A 27,061-nucleotide genomic window follows, 5' to 3' on the forward strand; every position below is an offset into this window, starting at 1 on the left:
AAGGATGGCATGGCTCATTGTGCCATCAGCAGACATTTGCATGGGAAGCAGGTACAGGAGTGCTAATAGGGAGCTCATTTGCTGCTGATCCAACACTGTGACTAATATACACTAATTGGCCCATTGCCTTCATATACAAATATCACAAAATAGTTCTACTTGTTAGTTCCACCTCTGCTGTCAAGTACGTCAGATCAAAACTACTTATTATGTAGAATACAGCACACTGTACTGTAAACTAGCATTTCCCAAATGTCAGAGTGAACAATGAACTTACTTTTGGGAATGAGAATGGACAAATCAACAGTCTTTTACTGATCAAGTCATCCTTCTCCAGACTGAGATAAGGATTAAAAGGTTAATTTAGTTTATAAGTCATCGATAATTTAAAACCACATTGGAAAAATGTGCATTGAGCGCATATTAAATATTAAAACATTAAAAACAATCACATAAACAACAATTTGGACAAAATACTATAAGTTTCAAGAAACATTTAGACCCTGAAATAAAAAGTATCTTAAAAGTGCACTGTGTATCTTCTGTGGTGGAAGGTCTGCCACCTGTCTACATGGAGATATTGCTTATTATTTATTACAGTATGTCATTAATGGTCTCTTAAATGTGTCAATGTTTCAAAATGTGTGCTGTTATATCTTTACCTCACCCCGAGTCACACTGAAAAAGAGGTCTCAATCTCAATGGATTCTTACCTGATAAAATAAAGCTTAATAAATACATTAAACATATCTATATTGCTTTTATTTATTTATTTGTGCTCACAATTACTTTGAAAAACATGCATTCTTGCTGTGGGCAGACTCGCCTCTTCACAGATCTAAATCAATCTCGGCCTGATGGTTTGTCTCCAAGATCATAGATAAATTGAATGCTATAGTGCGGAACATTCCTGGCAAATTGATTGGATTTCCCAGAAAAGAGGATATTGTTGATCAACAATATTGTCAGAAAATAGAGACAAAAGCTTTTTTATAATCACACACACAAACATTTGATATTGACAAATGTAAAAAAAGAGCTAGGGTTTCTCAGGAGAGTTGTCTTCGGGTCGATGTCGGCTGAGACAGCAGGGAGAGACAACGGACGCTTCAAACACCCCGAAAATACATGTGTGTAACCATCACAGGGACAAACATGTTCAATAAGGTGAAAATATTTCTTAGTTCTGCTTTAAATTGAATAACTGTAAACCTATAATGAATTCAAAGCCCTTGTCAAAGACTCTCCACAGCTCTCTGACATTTTAGCTAGATTCTAGTTCTACTTTTTAATATTTTATGTGTGTTGGGTACAGGGTAGAATAGAGTCTCTCTCATTGAGTTTTTCCCCTGTATAAATAAATATAAATAGATCAAGTTAGAGAAACTTGACCAGGGGAGATTTATTAATTCACTAAATGACGATATGGAGCTATTTGGTGACAAGAAAGTGAAGAGACTGCTAATGTACAAAAGGTTTTTCATGTTGTGTTTTGTGTGCAATGATCTAAGAGAGCTTTCATGTCTTTGTATCAGGACAAAATCATCAGAACAGTCGCAATTACCATTCTTCAGAAGCCCTTTTAACTCTACCTGAAACAATTTTTCTCGCCCAGCTTGAGTTTCTAAATAGCCTCTTGTCTGTTTAGCAAGCCTTGAATTAGCAATAGATCTGCTTCTCCTTCTAAGGATTTGATAACAGGTTCAGAACTGTGTCAAGTCAGATGGCACTAATGAAAATACAAGGAGGTCAATTAGACTTGGGGAGTTTACATAATATTAGCAGACATTATGCTAACGAGGGCACAGGTGTAAGAGTGCCATCTATAGGTTACGGCGGTACTACACACACACACACACACACACACACACACACACATATACAAATAGAGAGGCTGGCAGCGCTGAGTGTAAACTGTGAAGACGTGAGAGAGCGCTGCTGCCGACGCGCCAACTCAGGGTGTCAGCGGTGTCTGTGTCAGCTCAGAGGGAACATTTATCTGATTCTGTCGAGGAGTCTTTATGTGTCGAAAAGAGCCTGGACTTTGACCACCTCCCACTCACTCACACACTCAGACAGGCCTCATTCGCCTCCAGACATTTGAGTCACATTTTAAACAGGCTTTTTTCCAAGGGGTTATGCACAGTGCAAAAGCAAACAGGGAAACAGCATCTTATCTGTTTTGTGGAGCTGCCGTGTGGGTTAAAATGGCAAGTTTTATCTGAATACTGTAGTTTTGTATTCATCCGAGCTATCATTAAACTGCTTTTTAGATGTGCACTTTAGTGTCCAAGGTGCAATATGTAACTTTTCATGTGGGAGGTCATATGGAATATAATTATTCTATTCTTTTCTTTCTTTTTTTCTGGTGTTTTGGTGCTCAAAAATTATACAAAAACATGCAATTTTACTGTGAACAGTCTCCTATCCACAGAACTGTCCTGTAACTTGACCTAGACCAGTGGCACCTTCTTGTCTCCATGGAGATATATAAGCTTAATGCCATACTATGTCTTTTTAACGTATTACATAGTGCATTTTTAAAAATTGTGCTCGTTACCTTAAATGTCTAATATTGCACTGAAATACATTATTTACATAACATAAAAATGACAAATCAACTAATCTAATCTAATCTAATCTTGTTCATACACTGATCTAAGTACAGTTTAGGATACAGTTGGTTGATTATGTTGGAAAGAAGACTTTCTATCAAATTGCATGAAAACAAAAACATTTATACAAAAGAATAATGTACAACTTGGTCTATGATTTACCTCCAGTGCTATGTTACCTATGAATGTATATCAAACATGATTGCAAGTTGAGAAAAAAATAAAATGTCATGCTTTATTTTCTTATTTCTCTACAGTGCTTTGCGGAGCCCCGCCCCCAGTGGACAATGCCTTCCTGATTGGTCGAAAGCGCTCCCACTATGACATTCACTCAGTGGTGCGTTACCAGTGCGCAGATGGCTTCCTGCAGCGCCACGTTCCCACTGCCAAGTGTCGCGCCAATGGCAAGTGGGATCGGCCCAAAATCATCTGCATGAAATGTGAGTCCCAAATATTTGTATACCATTCTGGTCTTTTTCATAATATTAGCACAAGCAGCTTATTATGTCCAAAACTCCTACACACTAAGCCCTAAGGTGCAAACGATTTCCAACACACAATCTGCAGCATTAATAATCCACAGTTATTTCAGATGCACTGAAATCCTTTGGGTCCATTCAAAGTGCTGGGGTCTTTGAAGTACTTTAAGGACGCAACATGTTACAGCAGGCTTGAGGTTGACAGAATACAAAAGATGTCCAACTAATCTATATTTAATATGACAACAAATCCTATAAACAAGATTTGGTTTCCACTGCCAAATAATGTCTCTCTTGAAACGCGTGTTGAAAATAAATAATCAATACACTTTTGTTTCACTGCACCGTGACAGCTGGGATAAAGTGGAAAACTGCAATCCCTGTTGTGAGTGATTAAGATGTGGGGAAGAAAGTTTTTTACTGGTCCACAGTGACAGACCTGTTATCATTCATTGCAGGCGACATGCTTTTGTTGGCAAAATAGAGAAGAGGGACAGGAAATTTGGCAGCAGTGTCCAAAAAAAAGGGCTTATGGCAGTGCAACGGCGTGGGTAGCTCGCTCGGTGGGCTTAACAAATCCTGTCATTAACTAAAATACGACAACAAAAATCTTGGACCAATGTGTTTTTCCTGCTGTTTTCGTTTCGTGTCGCCTGGTTTCACCTTTCGCCACAACTTGTCAGTGATTGATTTTCCTCCTGCGTTTTCTCTCTTGGCTTTCATCTCTCTCTAATAAATCTTTTGTGCATCCGCTGTGCAGCTCGGAGGGCTCATCGCTACAGACGTCATCACCACAAGGGCAGGAGGGAGCGCAGGAAGCACAAGAAGCACGGCCACAGAGAGGGCGGCCATCATGGGGCGGAGCATGAGCACGGCCGCGCCCATTTCTGAACCAAATATCGCACCTGTCAGTCCTCTGTCTTCTCCTCCTCCTCCTCCTCCTCCCGATACCGGCTGCACTTCCCACCTGTAACACCTTCTCTGTGTAACACCCGCCCACTTCTTCTGAAAGCCCCACCCACTTCCCCCTCACCGCTCTTGGCCCCGCCTCTTTTCTGCCCTGCTAATATCCACGGGGGCAACACTGAACAATAACAACCCCTTTATGTTCTTTTTATCTCCAAGTCTGAACGCCCACCTAAGCTCCGTGGTAATCCCACATCACATGGGCCTGTACCGTTTTTTCTTGTTTCGGCAAATTCATTTCCTCAATCCGGACACTTTTGGAGACCAGTGGTTGGACTGTAAATAGGGACAACATCACTACAACGTTGACTGAAGGCGTCCATGTTTTGAGCCTATTTTTACAAATGTTAGATGTTGATTTTCTTAACTTTGCTGCTTTTAGGTTTTTTGCTCTTTGTAAGACATTGTACTTTTGACTTATTCACATTGAGTTAATTTACTTCAATCAGAGGCAGTTGTAATTTAATTCTTTAAGTGTTCTTAGCATTGTATTTTCATGTCAGTGTGAGACAATTACTTTAGATCAGAAGCTGAGCTCCCAGAGGAAAATGGACTCTGTTACATCGCAAAACACATGCTTCCTCATTTTATATTTTATACTGTAGTTCTCACGTTTCCGTACATTTCCTCACCATCTTGTCCCAGTACAGCAGTCCAATTCTGTTTCCATTCATGTTATTGGTCCATTATTCATAATTGTCTAATGTGTTCATGTATTTACTGTATTTACTCACTCCATTTGACTGTAAGTATGTTCTTCTATTTGGGACTTTATAACAGTATTAATTTATAACTTACAAAGCACTTTAACCCAGTTGAAGCAAAATGAGCGTAAGAATGCTAATCATAGCTTTCACAATTAAGTAAATCAAAATTATACAATATTTTTTGGGCACGTTGTCAGACGCACTAGATCTTTCTTAGACCTCCCTTTTGCCCCCGGCGAAACTGTCCCTTTATTTACTCAACATTAAGATGGACAATATTGTAGTATGTTCCCTCTCTCACAGTTATGCAGTCCACTATAGACTGTTGCCCTACATAGTAAATGAGAGGACCTTGAGGTTTTGGACACAGCCTGTGATAAATGCAGCCAGACCTGGCAATTTCTTATCATATGACCCAGAATAGATTAGGAACTCTAGTGGATTAGCACTGGTATGACAAATATTTCAACAAAGATAAACTTGAGTCCACTGCATCACTGACTTTCCCTCATGATTCAAGAGCAAGTTATAGTTTACTATCAAGTGCCCTGGTTGTTTCGAAAGAATAATGGCCGCCCTCTTTCCAGCCACATTGCCACAGTAAACCACAGAAGCAGAGACTAATGCCAAAGCGCTGAATATGAATCACAACAGTGTGCACAAACTCTGTCAAGGATCTGTTTATTTTTTATGTGATCGTATTTTCTGTGAATCTGACAGTAAAGTGAGGTCACGACAACAGACGACTGTGACAGAGAGGAGATGAAGCTGTCCTGAGTTCCCTCCTGTGAGAGAGGGATTGTGCTGTGTTTTTAAAGCCAGGGCTGAAGGCTGAAGCTTGTGAGATTAGGACAAAAACTTGCAGCATTTTCAGAGATTTTATGTTATCGCTGTGTTTTACTTGATCTGAGCTTCTGGAGGAAAGTATGCTTAAGGACTGTTTAGAACACGTCGAGTAGGTACAGGGTAAAGGGTCATTGTGTATCAAGTTATTATTAAAGTAGATCTAAATGACAAGTTTAAAGTTGAACACTGAGTTGAGATTCTCAGTACATTGATCGCGTATGAAAGAGAAAAGAGCTTTTTTTGTCATAGAAAATGCATCCGATTTCACGTTTTTAAAGTGATAATATTTTAGAACATTCTGGCCTTTAGCAGTAAATGTCATGAGCAACAGCCGCGCTCTCCGTTCAATACTTCTTATGCACTATCCCTGTCCTCTCTTGTCGCCGTGTGGAGGCCCTCAATTATAGTGGCAGCTGTCAATCACATAGAGACATCTGCCAGTCACAGGTCAAACCCCCCTGCTCTGCCCCTCCTTCTTTCATTCTCCAATGTCACTGCCTTCTTGTCCAATTCAGCGGCATTTACTATTCAGTTTTGACAGTGGCCAGTGGATGTCCTGAGCTGGGAGTGTGATTAAATTATCGTTAAGCAGAATATTTGCACGCCAACACAAGAATACCGTTCAAAACTAAGGATGTATTGATATTATTCACGATTATTGGCACTAAGACCAAACAGCATAGCAATAGCATAATTCCAGGACAATAAAGCATCTATGTATGTACAATGCCATGTGATAATCAGTGAGGAAAACGGCCTCCTGCCCCATCTGGGAGTATGAAGTCACCTCAGCTCTTGTCCCGGTGAATTCACATAAACCACAGTCAAACAATACACGCGTCCTCTCCCAATTAATCCATAGCCCTTTGTTAGTCCGCGCTCACCTTGGCAATGAAAGCATCCTTCAGCTCCAAACCGTCTACTCAACCCGCACCTACTATCGCTTTAATTAATCTCTGCATGACTAATTAACACGCCGCGCTATCTCTCTGGCACAAAGCCCCAATCACAAGAAGACAGGGGTTCGGGAGGAGGCGTCGTTTGATGGACAGCTCAGGGAGAGGTTTCAGGGTGGCAGATGCGGGTCTTGCACAACTGTCACAGCTGTCAAACTTTCGTCGCCGTGGAGACATAGGTCCGAGCGTCTATCTGAAAATGGATGGGCTGAGTTGAGTGAAATTGCAGACGCACAGGCTGGAGTCACACTAGATTCCCCGAGACTGAGAAATTACAGTGTAGTAAAGGTTGTGGCAGAGCAGAGAAAGTCCGGATGCTGTGGAATTACAAAGGACAACCTTTTCCTGAAAGGTCGTCCATTATTGTCTCTTTTTAATGTACATTGATTGTTGTTATTCCGAAAATCTTTATTCTGCTTTATCCTGCCTTTCCTTCTGAGCCTAATTACACCATCATAATATTGGTCAATGTGATCACTTCAAAACGCCACAGCCAAGAGGACCCTTCACTTTCTCCAAATGGAGCTTTAATTGTGACACAGACTCTCCGCACTCAAAGCTTTCTTCACCATTTTATCACCAAAAAACCTCTACATTTACAGCCAAAAATAATATTGGTATTTAAAAAAATAATTGCGATCAGTGTTAAAGAACAGTTTTATAAATAACAACTTAGAAACAACCCACAGTACTAAGTTTTGTATACAGCCTAAGAAATAAAAAGTGTTTATTTTGAGCAGTGTTTAAAAGTATTTAAAAATGCAATGTACTACAAATTTGCTACCAATCAAAGCATGGTATTAACATTATCCCATTTCAGAGAGCTAATTTAATTGGTCGAGAACTTTTGACTTCAGAGAAAAAGTAGTACAATTACCTTGTTTCCCACCTCCACAAAGTCTTAAACTTCTGTCCCAAGGGCCCATTTCACCCGCTCACTTTCATCATTATGCTGGGAATAAATGAACAATAGAGCAAGATGTATTTGACAACCGCGTGCGCCGCTAATGCATACCAATGAAGCCGGGCCTTAAAAGTGAAAGTGCGAGTTCATTAGAGATTATCTCTTAAGTTATAAACGTATTGGGTTGACTGCTAATTCAGAGCAAATCAATTAAACGCACCGGGTGACATTGACTTACCTTGTATGAGCATGATGCAACCAAGAGCAACACGCAACAACAGCTGAATGTGTTATCGCTTGAGAGACAACAAAACACAAGAGAGCAACCTGTATTTTGACTGATGCTCCGAAAAGGAGAACCCGACTCGTCAATGACAAGCCAATAAAAGCGGTTGAAAAGGCCTGTCCTTAGCCACACAGACAGACTATTGATCCCACCATTACCGTGTCTGTCCCTGCATCCCATTTAGTGTATCGAAGTGCAGAGTGGCCCGAAAATCATGTAGTCTTTCAAACTGTTTTGTTTGTGTATCACTTCATCACGCCATTCCATTCCAGTGCTCTAAAATCCTTCTATGGTCTTCAAAATGAAACGACAAGAGTCACATTTTGAGACGTTACTTCAGCCATTCTTGTCACTGCTTGCTTTTGCTACATTTGCAGCCTTGTGTATTTGTTCTTTTATACATTCTAACTCCATTGTCCTGTGGCGGACTGCTGTGCCACGCCCTCACTGTTGTACAGATCTTTGTGATTTTAGCTGTTTTTGATACAGAGCTCTAGTCCGATTACGACTGTTGATGGATGAGAGGAGAGGCAGGCTGCTTCTCTCCTCAGTGTTGTAAATATTTGAGTTTTCCTTCACCCATTGAGACTCTGGGTGTGTTTGTTGCTTAGCCTGTGGACCGTGTGCACACAGCGCAGACACTGGACCCTCAGACTGACTGTAGTCCAGCTGTGTGGATGCGGCCCACATGTGTTTACTCATATTTATTGATGTTCGTTCTTCTGTCATTGTATTTTATTCTTTATAAGACCAATGTTCATTAAAAAACATTGTTTCAAAACTTTGCTGTCATTTTTTTTCAAGTGCAGAAAAGCTGTATTGAGTGACGAAGCCTTATAAAACTAATTTAAAAGGTTAAAGAAAAATGTTTTCACTCTGACTGACCATGATCAAATTATGCACACGCTTCATACAATTGTCACGTGAATTCTCAATTATCAGTGGAGCTTCTTTTAAAAGACAAGGTCAGAATAATTTAACGAAACAGTTTGATGAGATGATATGTTAAAACTCTTGTCTGTATTATAAGAGTCAGCTCTGATGCCCATTTAAAAACACATTAAGAGTCTTGTTGGCTGCAGGCTGTTCTTGTAGCCATCGACTGTGAACTACGTGTGGATAGTGTTGTGTTTTGTGGTTGTCTGCTCCTGATATCCATGTTCGCTTCTGTCCTGTGCTGCAGAACACGCGGAAAAACTGACACAGGTATGATTGATGTGTTATTAATCTGTTCCTGTATAAAAAAGGAAATGAACTCACTCATAATTCAGTTCTAAATGTATTCTATTGAAAAAAATGATGAAAAATGAGAAAATACACTGCTGCAGGCTCAAACAAACTTTAATGAACGTTACACTAAATGACTGGAGTGGCCCCAACACTCATTAAACTGTCCTTGTATGAGTTTTCCCACGTGTTCACTGCCTTGGTCGAAGTTTATCCCCTGAAGCTACCACATGTCACAGCAAAACACAGCACTAAGCAGAAATTCCACATTCTGGCCCGTTCTTTTCCGCACATTAATTTGTGCCCAATGATCGCATCGACCCATTTGTCTACAGCTGTTTCCTTAAAAAATATAAATTGCAACCTCTTGTATTTTCACTGTAAATTCTGTTTGGCCGGGCAGTCTCGCCTGGCAAACTTTGAGACATTTGAACTCCAAATGCTTGACTTTATACAAAAATAGGATAGGAATATGTCCTCAATTTATCTGGACTTATTTGTTATTCAGTGCTTTTTACCATAGTTGTAATTTTCAAACCAAGAGAGACTAGAAAAATATATTTGTCAAAGCCTCAAACTCGCCCCATTTGTTCTCTTTCTGAATGGGGTACATTTATCAAAAGACTATCAGTCTTTTTATTCCTTCATCCTTTGATTGCATGACTCATTCCACTTTATCCAGCATAAGCAGCCTTAGCAACCACATTTTGTCAATGCGGCTGTGAGCTGAAGTGCTGGAGATACCCGTGTACTCCAAAAGTACAAAATCAATACAAACCATTGTTGAGGAAGTTGATGAAACATTTGGCAGCTTGTGATTGGCCAGATCATGTCGAACTTGCAACCTACAATCCACACGCTAAAATAAACAAATCAAAGTGAAATTAAATTAAAATAAAGGAATGATTGATCTGATAGCGTGCATATATTGTGTATATTTGAAACCTTGAAGACAAATGAAGACTCTGAGTGATACGTGTTGGGTCCTAACATGTCGTATGTAAATCTGTTGCTTTTTACAGTGAAATGTCACTATGAAGAGGCGGAGCTTATCAATTCTGCAGTTTTGAAGTCAATGGACTCGTTTCTGTTATTAAAGGCGCAATGGACGATTTTTCGGCGATTTGAGAACGCAGGTGGAAGTGCACATGCACACTCCCCCGTGCGGACTGATACAACACACACGTGCGTTTGTTTATTAGCGCAACGGAGCGCAACGCATCGCTCGTCTCCTGTAGATTTCTGTCCACTTCTGCGTCAGCTCGAACTGTCTTTCTCCGTCTTCATTTTGCCCCGTACACTGAGGGAACTATATTATGATAGATCCATGCGCTTAGACACGCGGAAACGTGGGGACGAGCCTGACGCGGCTGCAGGTGAGCGATAGGTTCGTTTTATGATTGATACGTGGCAGGACAAATGATTTATCCACGCCACGAGGAAATATGATAAAAAAAATGCTGAAAAAAAACGTCCATTCCACCTTTAAGGTGTTTTAGATCAATGTTGTAAAATGTAAAATGATAATATACTTGTAGACAGTTCAAGTACTTGAAAAACACAATATGTCTCTTTAAGATGTTAAAAGTAGGCGCTGTTGATAAAGGAAGAAACATTTTTTAGAGACTTTAACTTTGGACATTTATTCATGACCTTTTATCTGTGTAGGACATTTATAGTTCGTCTCTGCTTCGCTCCACAGCACCTTCAACATAAGGTGCTCTCATGAGCCTAAAATGTTGCTATTTACTCTCTGATTTGTGCTAATTCTTGTTATGAAACAAGATGAAGAGATAAATTAGAAAGTGTAACCGAACAGCTCATCATAACTTTGTTCTTAAGTCGATATCAGGCTGATCTAGAAACCTCAGCAAATCAATGTTCTCTGATCTGAGCGTTATCCTGCAGCATCAGCGAATGGTGTTGCTCAAGTTCAAGAGGATTATTAGACAACAGGAGCTTTAGTCGACTTAAGTCTGACACTAATGTTAACCCTGTCGCCAACGCACTCGCTAACAAACTGCAGGAGGAGACTTATCCAAATACAAACATGTTGGGGTGAATTTAACTTAAATTTGAGCTGGAAAACTAACATTTGCACAGTTTGAGATGTGAAAAGTGCAAGAAGGCAAGAAGGTCGAATATGTTTTTATGACTGTAAAAGTTAAAGTCAACAGAAGATGTTGGTAGCTAGTATAATATGCAAAATAAATATAATATTGCCTCCTCTATGGTAAAAGTAATTTGTAGAATGGCCAGTGAGATTCAGATTTATTTTTATTTTTACAAACCTACAATGTTATTTTTGTCATATCTGACCTTTTGTTGTGCCAGACAATTTCACAAGTCCAGGAAGATTGTTTATAAAACCACTCTTGGGTCATACTTTGGACAACTCACTCCGAGTTCTCCCAGACGTCAAAGTGGTCCCGGGCAGAGTGCATTGTGGGAGAGTTTGTGACTGACAGCAGACCAAACAGGTCCAAAAGCACTGATATATAGATGTATATTTTCCCTGTATGGAAAAGATATTTCTGTGAATAATATGAATATTTAAACTTCTGTCGTCATCCGGATTAGCAGCCAATTGTCTGTCAGTTTCAGCAGCAAAATAACTCTTAGAATGAAATTAATAGTAATCGACAATATGCTACTATAGTAAACAAATTAATTTGCCTTTGGTACTCAACTTGGGGAGTAGTTTTGACTGTACATTAATCGTTTTATTGTGAAGGCCATTTAATATTGTTAGCACCGTTTTCAGAGAGGGAAAACAAAACAAAGAAAGCAAAAACCAATAAGCATCTAATTAAATGTGCAAACATTATTGGCATGAACAAAAGAAAAAGGAAAAATATCTATGCCAATCTTTACCTGCAAGTCTCCAACTCACCACTTGCAGTGTTCACAGTGTTTGTTTACCTGTAATTTACTTTAACTATTAACAGAGCCCAACGTGTTGTACTCTTTTATAATTTATAAAAGTCATTAAAGTCATGATTTAACGCCAAATCTTCACTCCATGTACAGAGACACGTTACTGTTTTAACGTCCTTGTGAAAACAGTTTGGAAGGATATATTTTCTCCTTTGACCATCGTCCTCCAAATCAAAAATCAAAAGATTTTGCACAGCTTCTGGTCTTTGTTTGGCTCTTGAAGTGTATTAAAACTAGGCCCATGCAAGGTTAGGCCTCCTTCTGAGGCTGGCTTTTAGGAATGGGTGTGTTTCTACCAAAATGTCTATTCCACAGAATGTAAGGGGCCCACATCTGATTAACTACTGAGATGGGAGACATCTCCAGTTTTACAGAGGAGGGCTTTTCAGTCCTCATTCTACCCAAATATGGATATTCTTTACATCTTGTTCTCTTATTGGCTAAACCGTTGGTACATGGATGAGCTCAGTCAGGTATGAAATAGAGGTCTTTGTGTGTGGAGGTATAAAAATCCACCCCAAAGGCTAAAACGGGGTTGTCTTCTGATTCTTCTGGGGCACCCAGAGCTGTTTTTCTGTCCAGTATCTGACACTGCGATTTCTGTAATAAACTATCTTTGAAGGTACAGAGCTTTGTCAGCGTGGGTCCTTTCTTTACACACGACGGCCTCACGGGCGCATCGATCCAGTCACCATACTCTCCACAAAAATAAAACAATCTTAAGATCAACTAAATCTTTAAATTTGGCTTGATTAGATTACCAATTTACTGGTATGTGTCATGAATCCCCTTTTATTCATATTGCTCCAGAAACAATATGTTGTGGTGCTTGGATAACCCAAACTTCAGTGCAGTAAATCAAATATTGACGAATTGGTGTGCGATATAACAATGGAAGTGTAGTACAAGTCTTTTAGTCCTCAAAATATGAGGAAAGGCTTAGGAAGAGAGGCCCAAGAAAAGAAAAAAGAGGTTGGTAACTTCCACTTGAGCTTTTCTTTTAAATTATTCCAACCTTCACGCCAACTCCTTTATACTTCCTACTTCCAGTGTCTGCTGGTTCTTTCTCCTTTTTAATGCTTTCCCTTTGGGGGGGAAAAACAACAACTTTTAACTACTGAATTGACCTCCTGCAAGTGTCTCCTGTCCTTGTTCATTGAAACCAGCATGACTTCTCCTTAACATGGCAAAGATCGCACAGACTCCTCTACATCACTCTCCTCCTTTCATTACAAGTCGCCATTAGATGTTTAACACTTTCAATTAAGTCTGTGTCTGTTTTAATTGCCCCCGTTCGCAAAATTTGGACAATTACCTACCGCTTCAAACCGACTGCTTCCAACGTGTAATGGGCGCGCGTTAAACTAAATTACACTGCCGATGCATGAGGCATTAAGGCAGATCGCTTAGGGAGATGGGGTAATTTCAGAAGCCATTTCCCATGAGCCTTTGCAGGATGGATACACAATCTCTTTGTGGATAACAATGTAGGGCCCCAATGCATTAAGTAAGAGTGGATGTCTTGGTGGATGTTTGTGGATATCTTTGTTTCTCGTTGCTTTTTGGGGGGGGGATAAACGTGTACCATGTTTAGACGTTTGTGGAGATGGAACAGGAAGTGAAAGAATTTAAATGTCGTTGGGAGGAAATTCAAAATGTCTGACTGATGTGTGTGAATAGAGCCAAATGATTGTGATCGAGGCTTTGAAGTGTCGTCAAATACAGATTGTAAGAGAAAACAACACACTATTGTTTTCTCGTTGAGCAGAGGAAGATTGACCATTGAACAAAGAAAACGTATTGAAAGCAAACAGGATTTTTACCTTGTGAGGTTTTTGCTTGTGAAAATGCCATGAACCTTTATTAACATTTTAGTTTTGTGGCAAAAACAATTATCACAATGGAGATTTTGTTCCTTGTTCCACACAAATGATTCAGGCTTTAAGGGTCATTGTAAGGAGTGGGATATGGTGGGAAGTAGTCAGTTCTTTATAAACTATGACTAAGACTTTGTTCATGCTTTATTAAAGCCAAGAAAGGTGTGGTTCCGTGACAAACAGCAAGTTGCAGGTGGATGATTAAATACTTTACAGTGGCAAAAACATGGTCATTTATATTTGACCATTTATTTATGCAAACCATCAATAGATTGAACGAAAGCATCATTTCAGTGTCAGTTGTGTTTCAGTCCCACAGTGGTACACTTTTAACTGTACGCAGCTGCACATTCAGGAAAAGTGTCGTGCCAGGGACTGTTGCCACGACGCCCAGGCTGGCTTTAATGCAGCACAGAGCGTTCTGTGGTTGTAAATAAAGTTGTGAACATTTCATTTGTTGATTAAACCAACAGTAAATATATATACATCTCAGTTCACTCTGCAGCAGGTTTCACCACCGGATGTCAACGTCAGTGCTGCATGAGGTAAACATTTCTATCAAATTTTGCATGTACTGTATACAAAGGACCAATGCCAATATATAAATGTGGACGGATGGACAGAGGGCACTCCGTCATTGTTACATCTTTCTATCAAATTATTAAGATTGGATTGTGTGACATAAGATCAACTCATTCTTATTTATAGGCTTATTTATTGTTATTTACTACACAGCCTTTGACATTTACCCGTATTCACTATGGACAGTTTATAGAGTGAATAGCCACATTACTCCACATGTTCTTAATCCATTTTGTTGACTCGTGTCTCCACTTGAAGAGATGCCGGCTGACCTCTGCCGCGCTCGGATGGATGAGCAGCATGGCAGAGTTACTGTAGTATTCACTGTCTCCAGGTCGCCTCATTTCCTCCCCGGCTCTCCAGATTAAACGGGCACAGCGCTGTCGTCCTCTGGCTGAAGTGGTTCTAAAGGTTCACTCTGTCCTGTGCACTAGCTCCTCTGTGCTTTTACCTGCGCATTTGAACTGAGCATGTTTGTCTTGCCAGAGAATAGAGCCGTGCGAAGGGGCTCGAGTGTGCCGTGTAGAGTGCCCCATCTGTGGCATAAGCAGCCGCAATTACGCTCATTAAGGCCCTTTAAAAAGATGAACATGAAAAATGCTCCCTGCTATTTGGGGACGAGCTCTTTTTGCGTCAGAGGCGAACGTAGGCCATCGTATTAGAGTGTTTTGTTCACGAGCAAGAGTGACTCAGACAAATACATTAAAGTCTGCACGCATTTGGACAATGCATCGCTGGTACTTCACGTTTTACAGGTTTAAAGAGTATTGTGTGTTTTTGACCCTTTTGGCAGATCCTTTTTGTTAATGCTTATGTTTTCTGAAATCCTCATATTGGTTTTATGTCTATTGGCCCCTGAAAATGATGCATTAATCTGAAAGAGACCAGGCGAATTATTTGTATATAAAAAAGTATAATTGTGAAACAATAAAAATGATCAAAACTAAATGAATCAATTGTAGTGCATTACATTACTGTAATTATAGTTCTCATCTATGTCAGTTTCATTTAGATTTTATTTGTAAATGACAAACTAAGAAAGAATAAACCATCAGTGCAATCCAAACACAGTTGGTAAAGTGCTCGTTCTCTGATCCGAATGTCAGCGGTTTGAATCTCACTTCTAACAGAAAAACATCGTGAAACATGAGAGCGATCATATCCACTGGCCCACAGGTTGGTAGTGCAATTCCAACTTTCACAGATGAATTCTGTCATTGTGTTCTTGGCCAAACACACAATACCTCCAGAGTCTGCGTACACTATGTATGAATGTGTGTGTGAATGTGTGTGTGAATGTGTATGAATGTGTGTGTGAATGTGTGTGTGAATGTGTGTGTGAATGTGTGTATGAATGTGAGTGTGAATGTGTGTGTGAATGTGTGTGAATGTGTGTGTTAATGTGTGTGAATGTGTGTATGAATGTGTGTGTGAATGTGTGTATGAATGTGTGTGTGAATGTGTGTGAATGTGTGTGTGAATGTGTGTGTGAATGTGTGTGTGAATGTGTGTGTGAATGTGTGAGTGAATGTGTGTGTGAATGTGTGTATGAATGTGTGTGTGAATGTGTGTGTGAATGTGAGTGTGAATAAGTGTGTGAATGTGTGTGTGAATGTGAGTGTGAATGTGTGTGTGAATGTGTGTGTGAATGTGTGTGTGAATGTGTGTGTGAATGTGTGTGTGAATGTGTGTGTGAATGTGTGTGTGAATAAGTGGGTGGTTTATTTTAGTGCCCTGCTTGTAGAAAATCACTAGATATATGTTGACCATACCGTACACCTTTTAAACACATGTTGGACAAAACTGTGTTTGTCATGATACAATTACAACAAATTTCAAACATTGTGTGTCTCTTTAACTGAGGGAATACTGAGAGCAGACATGATGCCCTCATGATATTCATGTATTTATAATCATATGAAATGCATGGATTGACACGTAGGTCATGGTGTCTTGGCAGTCACAGCAGCCGTAACCGTGGGAGACGAAGCTGAGCAAAAGGTCAGTGCAAGAAGCTGGGCTGCTGTCAACTCGCGTACAGTCTCTCAAAACAGAATTGCACATGTTGTACATTAATGTTGCTATTTGCTAAATAACTTTGTCACCCAAAAAAACCTAATTGTAATCATGGTGGTTTTACAAAATGCATGTATTATTGTCTGTCTGGGAATTCACTGTTTAATAAATGTAACTGACATTTCAAATGAGTGAAACGGAAATAAAACAACAGGTTGTGACCAGACATAAACCTTGTATCATAAAACCTGTTCCATCATTAAGAATTTATGACAGTCACTGAGAAAATTGGGTCCTGTCTTGTCAGGAGTGCTACTTGTTCTATTGATTTATTCAAGAGCATAAAACACAGCGGCATGCACATTTCAACTCTATATGTTATGTTCCATTCACACATATTGTTGATTGACATAAAAAATGACACAAACCTTTATTTATTTATTTTCTCTGCATACTTTATTTATTTTGTATCGTAACATCCATTGTGCCGACTTATTATTGCATTGAATATGTAACAAAGCCCTATTCAAAGTGCCAGAGCATTAAGGTGCATCACACGAGGTAAAAGCTTTATATTGTGCAATTTTGGAGCTCAGCCTGTTCAGCCAAACAACATGCTCGCTTAAGAAATAAAGTGCATGAGAGAGATTAAAGTTTTTCAATAAGAGGTGCAAATATCATAGAGCGGCTGCAGCATTGACTAGGCCTGTTTAAGGAATGACGTTAAAAGGAAATTATACAACTATAAGCGAGGCATCAATGCAGATATTTGAACGAACAAACAGAACTAAATACATCATTTGATGAAATTGGAAACAAAAAAAATTACCAAGAACCTGGATAGTTTAGATCTGGGAGGGTTTTCTTTGCTATAAGAAGATATACTTTTATTTTTTTGTACACATTTTGTGAAAAAAGTATTTACCCAGGAAAATAAGTGTTTGTTGTTTCAGTTGAGTTTGGTAAAGAAACTCTTAGAGATAAGACCAGCACCTTGTCTGGAGTCAACAAAGGTTTCTAGATTATTTTTCCCTTTTTCTTTCTGTGAACAATCTGTTTGCTTTTGTCTGATATACCTTTATCAGTCTTTAAAATCTATCTAGCAGTCTTTGGCAAAGTACTATATTTTAAACCCAGTCCTTTAAAAAGCCTTGCTTTGACTCTTGAATCTGATATGCTCCGCGCCCACGTGCAGATAAATAAGATGATGCCTGATATGTTGATTGATGATCAAACTGCTGTTTAATCTTGCACAGACAGATGCGCTCCTCAGAATGATTGACTGACTGGAGACGAAGGGGAAAATCGTCCTAATCAAGACGTTAAATGTAATTTTTCACAGCCGTCTCACAAATCAGTAAATGTCTACATCTAGTCTGAGCGTGTGTGATTTCACTCGTGTAATGATGGACTCTGACTGCAGGGTGACAGAATCTGAAGCCTTGTCTCCACCAAGATGTGAGGACAGTTCAGCATTTTGATTGCAAAAAATAATTCATTGTGTAGTATATTTCGAACCCCATTATTATGTAGATATGTTGTGGAAATGTGATATATAAGTCTAATGTGTTACAATTATGATTGACAAATATGACAATTATTGATTGAATAGTACATAATAATAGAAGCAACAACATTTTTCATAACCAAAGTCAGGCTGGTGCCAAAACAGTGGTAAATGTGGTAAGACGACTACTTGACTTTTGTTCATCATTTTAACAGTTCACGGTAACAAGTAATGTATTTAAATTCACTGTTTGGGAATACAAATATTGTATTTTAAATTTGACTGACGAGTGCGTCTCCCACTGTTCAAACATGTTGGTGGAAACAAGGTGCATTACAACGTCTATTGAGCTGACAAAGTGGAATTTTCTGTCAAACTGCTGCTGTTCTTCATCATCGGACTCTTTGTTGTCCCTGTCTCCTCTAGCTTCCTCCTAAAACAGTAGACTCCATATAATCTGAATTTCTTCTCAGGAAACCCCAGGTGCCTCACTCCAGGCCAGTCCCCTCCACAGCGGGCACGTGGGTTCACTATGGGGTAGCGGATACTCCCGTCCTCCAGCCAGCCCGCCTCGCATCGGTCCAGAAGCTGGAACTTCCACGCTGCATAGAGCTGTCCCACTTTGGCAATGACAGAACCATCGCGGACACATGCCTTGGCTGCTTCGGCGTAGTTCACCTTTTTGAAGCGTTTCAGGAAATACACTTTGCCTGTGGGGAAAGAGTAGTATGTTTTGTTGAGACAATATTTGAAAAGGTGAGGGGAAAACCCGAGAGACCGGCTTTGCCCCAAGGGTAGATCTACTCTCTATCCTGGCCTCTGCTTGGAATATCAAGTCATCTCCACCAGCGCTTGGGCATCTCAAAATTGAATATCCGCAGACAGTTCCCTCACTCTAAATTACTCTTAAAACGTTTCCATTTTTGCTTTCATCTCACCTCTGGGGAGAATTTGTGCCAGCTAGCATTAAGTAAAGTGGTATCCTCCACTAGCTCAATTGAATTTGATAGTAACAACTTCTTTCTTTTTGAGCTTTTAACTTTCTGGGGTTGTCTTCGCAAATCATCTACTTTCTGTGAAGTTCTTGGCGTTTTATGCAGACAGGGCACCGACACAAACTGTAGAGCCCCTATTTCTTGTTAATCACACATTAAAGCTCTAATCAGACAGGATTAGTTTGACCTAAGGACATCTGTAAACTTGAAATGACCTCACAGCATTTGCATGAAATAAGCAATGTCCGTAATTTCCTTTTTTTTTTTTGAATAATTTATTTTGGTAACATTTCTTCTATTTTCAACTACGGTATTTTAGGTTTGTTTTTAGCTTGGTCGTCATTTGTCACAACAATGAGGTTGTACTTCTGATGGTCACGTTTTTCTTTGTGGAAAAAATAGATATTTGGACTTCTGTTGCAAATATAATATTAGTAATTTAGTTCAAATCTGAACGTAAAAGGGAGCCTCTGGACATTTTGAATCTATTTAAGCTTCAATGCACTGAAAACAGCCCAAATCACAGACAGGAGTATTCAAACAGAACTAAAATTACCGCTGAGTTTTCTGAAATACAGAAGGTAAAATTTGAGTAATTTTTTACAGACATTTTCACAGAACTAGACAATTCGCATGGGACTAGAAACACAGACAATGTTCGTTATCATTACAATTTACCCGAGGTCTCTGTGTTCAAATAATCACGTCCGAATAGGGCTTAAGACGTACCGGGTACTTATTTTCCACACTCTTTTGTGTATCATGACAAGTGAGTATCTCCACGGTGATTTTAACACTTAACTGGGAATAAACAAAGAGCTGCACTTTCTTCCAATCATTATAACAATATGTTCCTAACCTCAGGCCTATTGATTCTGCGTGATGTGGTGGTTTGCTATTAGAGAGCGAGGATGTGATCTGGCCTTCCCCAGGGGGCTCTTAGTAAATACCCTGTAGCTGACCCGCATGACACTATAGTTGACCACTACAACCGCCGCCAGCTGACCACAACACACTGTCCACCATTATTAACGCACAGGCGAAGACTTGGGATCAACTGACCAGTTTCTCAATAAGCAAATGACTTCTAGCATTTGTAGATTGTTTGAGTTATTATTCTTTTCGTTATTATTTTGTCTTACTGCTCATAGTTGCCCCATAACAAAAACTGACTGATTGATTGATTGATTGATTGATTAATTGATTGATTCTCAAACAAATAAAGCTCAGCCATTTGTCCTGATTTTGAGTACTACTTGTTCATAGCCCTGAATATACCATGCTCACAAACAGCGGCCTCGATAATCAAACATCATTTTGCTTTTCAGTGGTAATGTTGTTGTCCATTTTTATAATATCAACATTTCAAAGCAGTGTATGTTCTTATTTTCAAAGAAGACAAACTTTATTCTCCACACGAGGAGTTGCTTAGTCTAACCGCAGATAGACTTCAATGATAAAGTTTGTAACCCGGAGGTGGCCGCGCAGTGGATTCTCTGTGAAAGTGATGTAAATCAAAGGAGCTGGATAAAAGACAGAGCTTGTGCACGAGGGACAGTGGCCTGTAGCTGCCTGTCCACAGCAGTATTCTGTATGTGTACTGTTACAAGCTCGGATCAAAAACAATATGTCGCAAAAGTATCAATGTTGCAATAACCCCAAGGTCCTTCATCAGACATTTTTTTAAATACAAATTGCTTTCCTTATTAGTCTCTAGTTTTTTGTCTTTGTTCAATGTTTATATGGACAGAATTTGACTAATACATTAAGGCATGAATATTTGCTTTAATATAACTGAAAATGATCAGTTATATATGCCGCAAAAATATCAACATTGCAGAACTTAACAGCCATATCACAAATCACATTTATTTCCAAATGTCGTGTCACAGCCTCCTGTAAGTGCCATGAACGACTGGCTAATTTGTAACTTAAGCATGGTTCAAAACTGTCTCCGGAAATTTAAGAAGATATACTTAATGGAATGCTATATTATGCTGTTAGTGACATCGTTAGGACATGTTTAGTTTCATGTTTTTGTTACTCCATTATACATGAATTTGGGGGGAAACAGTTGCTCTGTGTGTGTCTTTTGTCAGTAAAATGTAGCCCAACATTTAGAATTTCACACGCAGCAGGCTCTATTGATAAAACTGATAATGTATTGACTGGTGACCTCACCATTGAGCTTTGAGGTGAAGCAGAAGGCGTCGTAGCGCTCGTCCTCTTTGTGTCTGTACCCATAGTTCCTCACTCCGGCCGGGGTGTCCTTGCGCCCGCACTGGTCCCGGGGGTGAGAGATGGGGTACTGCACTGAGCCGTCCTCCAGCCAGCCTGCGTTACACCAATCCAGTCCCTCCAGCCAGGCCTGTGCAAGGACACACTATCTGGGTCAGTGGGACAAGCTCAATCATTAGACATTATTAAGAACAAAAGGGGCACTTAATCATCTCTGACACAATTCAATTAAGGCTCACTTTATTACATACCATACAAGGTCTGTGAGGAAAAGATTAGACCTGTCATTTTAAGGAAATGTCATATGTCAATATTATAGGCTTGTATGCGTTTCTTTTCTTCCTGAGGTCACAGTTTCAAATCAGCTACTTCTTCCTAGCACATAGATGAGGCGGAAAACTCTATAAATGTTGAGTTTACAAAGGACTCCAATTCTCTGCTCACATCTGTTTCTTAAGGTCATTCTCAGTTTCCATGAAAAAGAATCCTCAATAACAAATTCTGAAATTCAATGCTAGTATAATATTGTAGATTCAGATTGTGAAGCAATGATCTACGTCGATATGAGACTTTGACTTACCTTGTGCAGCTGAGAGTGAGAGGCTAGAATAGCATCCTGCTGTTTGCATGCGTCCTCCGCCTGGAGGTAGTTGAGCTTATAGCGCCCGAACTGGGGATAGTAAGGGAAGACCACTCCTGCAGGTGGAAACAGGTCATATGTGACAGTGATAAATCTTGATAAAGTTGAAATACTGTAGCTTTATAACATACAATTCATAGAGATCGTTACAAAAGACAAAAAAGTTTTGTATATTAAAACTGTGAAATGCCACACATTCATTTAAGGCTCAACCATAAGTCAAAATTGAATCGAGATTGTCAACGATCAATTTGGGTCATTATATACAAGAGGTCAACAGCCAATCATCTGTCAGTAAAAAGATGTGGTTAGGAGAGATTTTAGAGCAAGTTTGACTATTTGCGTGTGAAATAGCAATAATTAAAGGTCTGCCTTATCAATGTTCTGGAAATGTATTATTGAAAAACTCTTGATACAATTAATAAAACAAAATTAAATTCCTTGATAAATATGAGAACAAAATCCTGATAATTGTTCATTCATATTATTTTTTATGTCATATTGCCCAGTCCTACCTTCAATACTGTGGCAATATCAGTCAATCAAGTGAGGGTCTATTGTATTGGTATTTTGGGCTTTTTGTAGGGGATTTGATTGAACATCCATAATCCAGGTAAATAAATAACCCTTCTGAATTCACAGGTTGCTCTGCGATACAACCTAACTCACTTTCAAATCAAATTAATCAATCAAGTTATTGTCCTTCCTGCCTGGATTGAACCTAACCTCTGACCTTCCAGATCGAGGTTGACAAAGCCAGTGTCGTCCTCCATGTCATTGGTGACCTCACACTCGTATCGGCCGTAATCGTCCAGAGTCACATTTTGAATGATGACCGAGGCGTCCCCCGGCCCCGCCTCTTCCAGGAACACACGGCTGCGGTATTTCCCAAACACACGCTGTTGCCTGTGGAGCACATTTCTATAAGTCCTTTTCTATGACGTACAATATGTGGCAAGAAGAGAAAAAAACATAATTTCACACCTTTAAGGGTAGAAGGTGTGACAAAATATGTGAAATCATAATCAAATGTTAATTTAAAAAACAAAAATACATTTAGCTCTACTTTTTAGTCCCTAACATTGACTAAATTTGGGGGTAAATTTGCCTTCCAACGATGCTCCAAATTCTATGCTAATGCTATTAATGCTAAGATACTATTTTTTATCTTTGTGAGTAAAGTTGTGAATTATTCTGAATTCTATAAGCACTATAAAATCTTAGCAATTAATCAACTTGAAATGTTGTTATTAGTTTATTAATGGTCTAAAGCAGTGTTTTCCAAACTGTGGTCCTTCTGGTGGTATGTGGTCATCTCTTCAGTTCTAATGTTTTATTAATTCTGTTTTAACCTTAATTTAGACCTGTAATAGTCTTGTAATAGAGGTACTCAATTATCTCAGATTCTGTTCTTAGTGTTTTTGGCATAAAACATTTGAGAACCAGCATTTACTTAAACATGGAGTAAACAAATTTAGTTTCATTTACATTATTTGTAAATGAGTAAATTTTGTGTTTTCCACCAAAGAATATCACGTCAACCCAGAAGTAAGAAAAGTACTGATTGGTTGTGCTTGAATGGCCCAACCCAGTTTCACTTCACCATCCGAAAAGCTGTTTAAAAGCTGTGCATGCACCAGAAGATGTATGTATGTGGATATCAACAATGTACACAGTTTAAGTTACACAGTTAAAAACCTTTTTTTGGTTTGGCGGTGTGAAAATCAAGTACGCCAAAGGAATACATGTTCTTTAACTCGCTAACAGAACTGTCCACAAAATGACGCTTTATAATTCAAGTGAGAAAATGTACCTTCCCAGCGCAACAAACACGTCCTCAAACTGCAGTGCATCCGTCACCTTGGTCCATTTAATCCGGATGCGGGAGGGGTCTATGTCTTCGGGCTCGTGGTGGTAGCGGCAGGGCAGAGTTATGGACCCCCCTCGATGGGTCACTACTTTACCAGGCGCTGTCTGCACTATGACTGCACCCGTGTCATCCTCTGGGAACAAAATACAATATAATACGAATATCCACAACTAATGACAAATTTACTCTCTTAATCTAGATTTCACACTTGGGCTGAGAACAAGTCAAGTTTCTGCTATTTGCCACTGGCTTTGACACTTTCAGTACTTGTAAATGTAATTACTGTGGTCCAACGTTATAGTCTTCATGAGGGATGGTGCGCAGTGGGACAGCAGGGAAATTGGATCGGCTAATAAAGCATGAGTTGTATTATATTAGCGCCTCTATCATCATATCAGTGGTGGGGAACATCCAATCAGGTATTCAAATGTGAGAAGTCGAAAAGTGCTGTTCATTAAAGTAATTAACTTTATATGAATAAGTAAGATGTTGACTATTTTTCCTCAGATGGTCTTTTTGGGAGTGTATAACGTCACTTCCTGGTTGGACATAATGTGACAGATGTGCAGATATGAAATACGTAAGGGTAATTCCACAACTGTTGACACCATCTTGTAAACAATATAAACTATAAAATTATAATGCCGCCTAATGCATTACATTACATACAGGTTTCTTAAATTATATTTAAGCTTTTCAAAACAATATGTCAATTTCAGCTACTTACTGTAATTATCCATCTTTAAAAAGTATGTAATAACTTGTCATAAGCACTTTAAAGTGGCACTGTGTAAAACTGAGGAGAATCTTAAAATATCTTTAATTAAAAACATGAATTTTGGGTGACAAAAAAACTTTTTAGCAATATTTATTCAACGCATAAATATTCTGCTCATTATATATTTTATTATTGTTTTGAAGCAGTATATTCTTGCCACTAGATGTCGCACTATACCATAAGCCTCTAAATCAGGTCATGTGGTGTCCAGTGGCCAATGGGATCACTTTGTTCTAAACCAGGAAGTTTCCTTCATGGCAGTAGGCTCCATGCCCCTCCCGGGCCCCTCCCGGGCCCCTCCCTCAGCTGCTGCACCTGACTGCTCCTCATCGAGTCATCAATATGAACAGAGACCAAATAGTGCAACGCGAACTGGTGCATAACAATAATAAAAGCATTTCTTCAAAACACCTCTAGTATTAGTGTCCAGTTTAGTAGATCTTCAGAAGGGCAACACGTGGTATGGGTGGATCCCTCATTATCACACAGGGGGGACGGCTGCTTTATGGCATCACGTTACCCAACCCAAACTCTTAAGAGAGCCATTGGCCACAAAGATGCTGGCTCATTTTGTCACAAACAGGCTCAGATATGCTCAGAGTGGAACATTACACGCGGTAATGAGGATGTGAGGGGTCTGCTGTTGTGTCGTGACCACATGAAGACACCTGCAATTAGCTTCATCAGCAGCAATTATCTCTGCTGAAGCTCCTCCAGCGTGCAAAGTTGTTTATCACAAAGCTTCAAGTGTCATCTAATCAAAACCTTCCCACAACACACTGACAAATATTGAAAAAACAAACCACATGTCAAAGTTTTGATTGCAAGAAGTTTTGGCATTCTGGACAACCACAGATTTCTTATTAAAGTCAGTTTGCAGTAGTTGGCAAACATCAAAGTCTCATTTATGTTAACATGAAAGTAGTGAATCATATGGAATTGTAAAATATAGCCTTACCGAGAACATGGACCACTCTCCTCCTCTCTTTCTCTGTATCTGCAGTGAGTGCTCTCACACTGAAGACGAAGGTGATGTACAAAACTACCACCAACATTTTGATAAAAGCAGAGGGTCAGTCATGCATCTGGAAAATGGAGAAGGAAGTGAACATACAAAAAGGTATTAGAGTTACAGACAATAACTTTTTCTTTGACGCATGCAAGGGATTATTCCTGGAAAATTCATATTATTATAATTCATTCAGAAATAATTTTACAGGCTAAAAATGGTCGAATGTTTGTGTTCAAAACTACTGATGAGCATTATCGTTGCAACCACTGGTTTTACAGCAATTCATCATTAAAAAATGCCTTTCTGGATGATTGACCATTGACCAGATACATTCATTCATAAGAATAAATTGATCCCACAATGACTTCAACCAGTTTAACTGTTACTAAACTGTACACTATATGTCTGACCCAATTTTATGCAACCTTTAACCACATGTACTGTACGTGTCCATAGCAACAGCTCATTAATATAATTGGACATTGCTCTGAGATGGTTCTTACCAGCTAGGGGTCATTGGAAATATGTTTCTTGAGCCTTTGCAATTAATTAACAGATATGTGAAAAGAAAAAGTGTTGTGTGGCACATACTAAGAATATAACAAACTAATTTATCCACGTGCTTTGTAATCAAGAGAGGAGCATGGAGGCAGATGCTACGTGTGCACTGCTTTGTCACAGTTCGCTGCAGTCCATCATCTAAGCATACAGGCCCCAGAGAAATAGACACACAAGCTGCTCCACTACATACTCCGTGCACACACATAAACAGCCCTGCATAGCACTATTTCATCAACGTTATGGCCGTGCTCACCCCTGCAGATGGCTGGTGCACTGCAACGACGACTTACCCTGTTAGGACTGCAGCATGGAGGAGCAGGAGGAGCAGAGCAGCAGAGTCAACTCCTGGTCTGGGATGTTATGTGTACAACGCTTCCCCTCTGCCGGTCTCTGTCCCATCGCTGAGCCCTGCCTCTCTCTGAGTTTGTGGGTCCAGGCTGCTGCAGTCCTCCTGATGACGCAGCTACACTCTGCACTGGGCTATGAGCAGGAGAGTTTAGCACAGCATATTCTAATGTGTCCAATCCATTTGTTTATAAAGCATTACATTTCATTTAAAATACATATATAATTACAAGCAACAATAAATGGTTAACACAATCAAATAAATGAAATAAAAATGAATACAAGGCACAGAGGGCCACACAACTCATGCCGTGTTAACAGTCAGAGAGTAAACATGGGTATTTAGACAAGACTTAAAACACTCTGTGGAGGCTGCTCAGACATGACGGGACAGAGCGATCAAGACTTTAGGGCCAACCACCAACAGGCACCACCAACTGAAGCTAGTCCTCGGACCTCAGAGCATTTGGGGTTTGATGATCCATGTTAGTCATAGTGTATGTGTCCTTTTTTGCATTTAGTCATAAAAAAATATTCCCTTCTTAAAAAAGTGATTGTACATTTTTGACACGTATGTTTATGCCAAATGGACTTACTGATGCACAGCTCTTATTCAAACCTGTGGCAATCTTGTTTCCCCTTCAGACTGAATTCAGACTTCAGATGGCGGCACAGTGGCAGAGTGGCAAGCCCTCTGCCCTCACAGCACTGAAGGTC

The 27,061-nt window shown here is 39.5% G+C and overlaps 3 protein-coding genes across 3 annotated transcripts in view; 1 reads left to right on the forward strand and 2 right to left on the reverse strand.

Annotated features, from left to right (window-relative positions):
* Positions 1–5,680, forward strand: part of ncanb (neurocan b) — a 110,266-nt gene extending 104,586 nt beyond the window's left edge. The window contains exons 13-14 of the mRNA XM_072438482.1: positions 2,873–3,055; positions 3,855–5,680. Of these exons, the coding sequence (XP_072294583.1) occupies positions 2,873–3,055; positions 3,855–3,985 (314 nt within the window). The 3' untranslated portion in view covers positions 3,986–5,680. The remainder of the gene's footprint in view (positions 1–2,872; positions 3,056–3,854) is intronic.
* polr2eb (RNA polymerase II, I and III subunit E, b) overlaps positions 1–27,061 on the reverse strand; it is a 311,979-nt gene that overhangs the window by 178,876 nt on the left and 106,042 nt on the right. The window lies entirely within an intron of this gene.
* On the reverse strand, positions 18,095–26,494 carry hapln4 (hyaluronan and proteoglycan link protein 4). Its single transcript, XM_072439186.1, has 7 exons — positions 26,290–26,494; positions 25,385–25,511; positions 23,592–23,781; positions 22,512–22,684; positions 21,719–21,834; positions 21,082–21,268; positions 18,095–18,615 (listed from the first exon to the last, which is right to left on the reverse strand). Exons 2-7 carry the CDS (start codon positions 25,479–25,481, stop codon positions 18,248–18,250), a joined length of 1,131 nt encoding a protein of 376 aa, XP_072295287.1. The 5' UTR covers positions 25,482–25,511; positions 26,290–26,494; the 3' UTR covers positions 18,095–18,247.

The sequence above is a fragment of the Eucyclogobius newberryi genome, unplaced genomic scaffold (genome assembly GCF_026437365.1).
Source record: "Eucyclogobius newberryi isolate DKJ021-1_F unplaced genomic scaffold, fEucNew1.0.hap1 SCAF_9, whole genome shotgun sequence".
NCBI lineage: Eukaryota > Metazoa > Chordata > Actinopteri > Gobiiformes > Gobiidae > Eucyclogobius > Eucyclogobius newberryi.

Bases quoted from the DNA above. Each gene is read 5' to 3' on its own strand.
- hapln4 (XM_072439186.1), bottom strand. From the start codon at position 25,481: ATGTTGGTGGTAGTTTTGTACATCACCTTCGTCTTCAGTGTGAGAGCA. The intron at 23,782-25,384 runs GTAAGGCTATAT...TTTTGTTCCCAG, and splicing joins GAGAGTGGTCCATGTTCTCG to AGGATGACACGGGTGCAGTC. The intron at 21,835-22,511 runs GTCAGAGGTTAG...TTCCACCTGCAG, and splicing joins TGTCAACCTCGATCTGGAAG to GAGTGGTCTTCCCTTACTAT.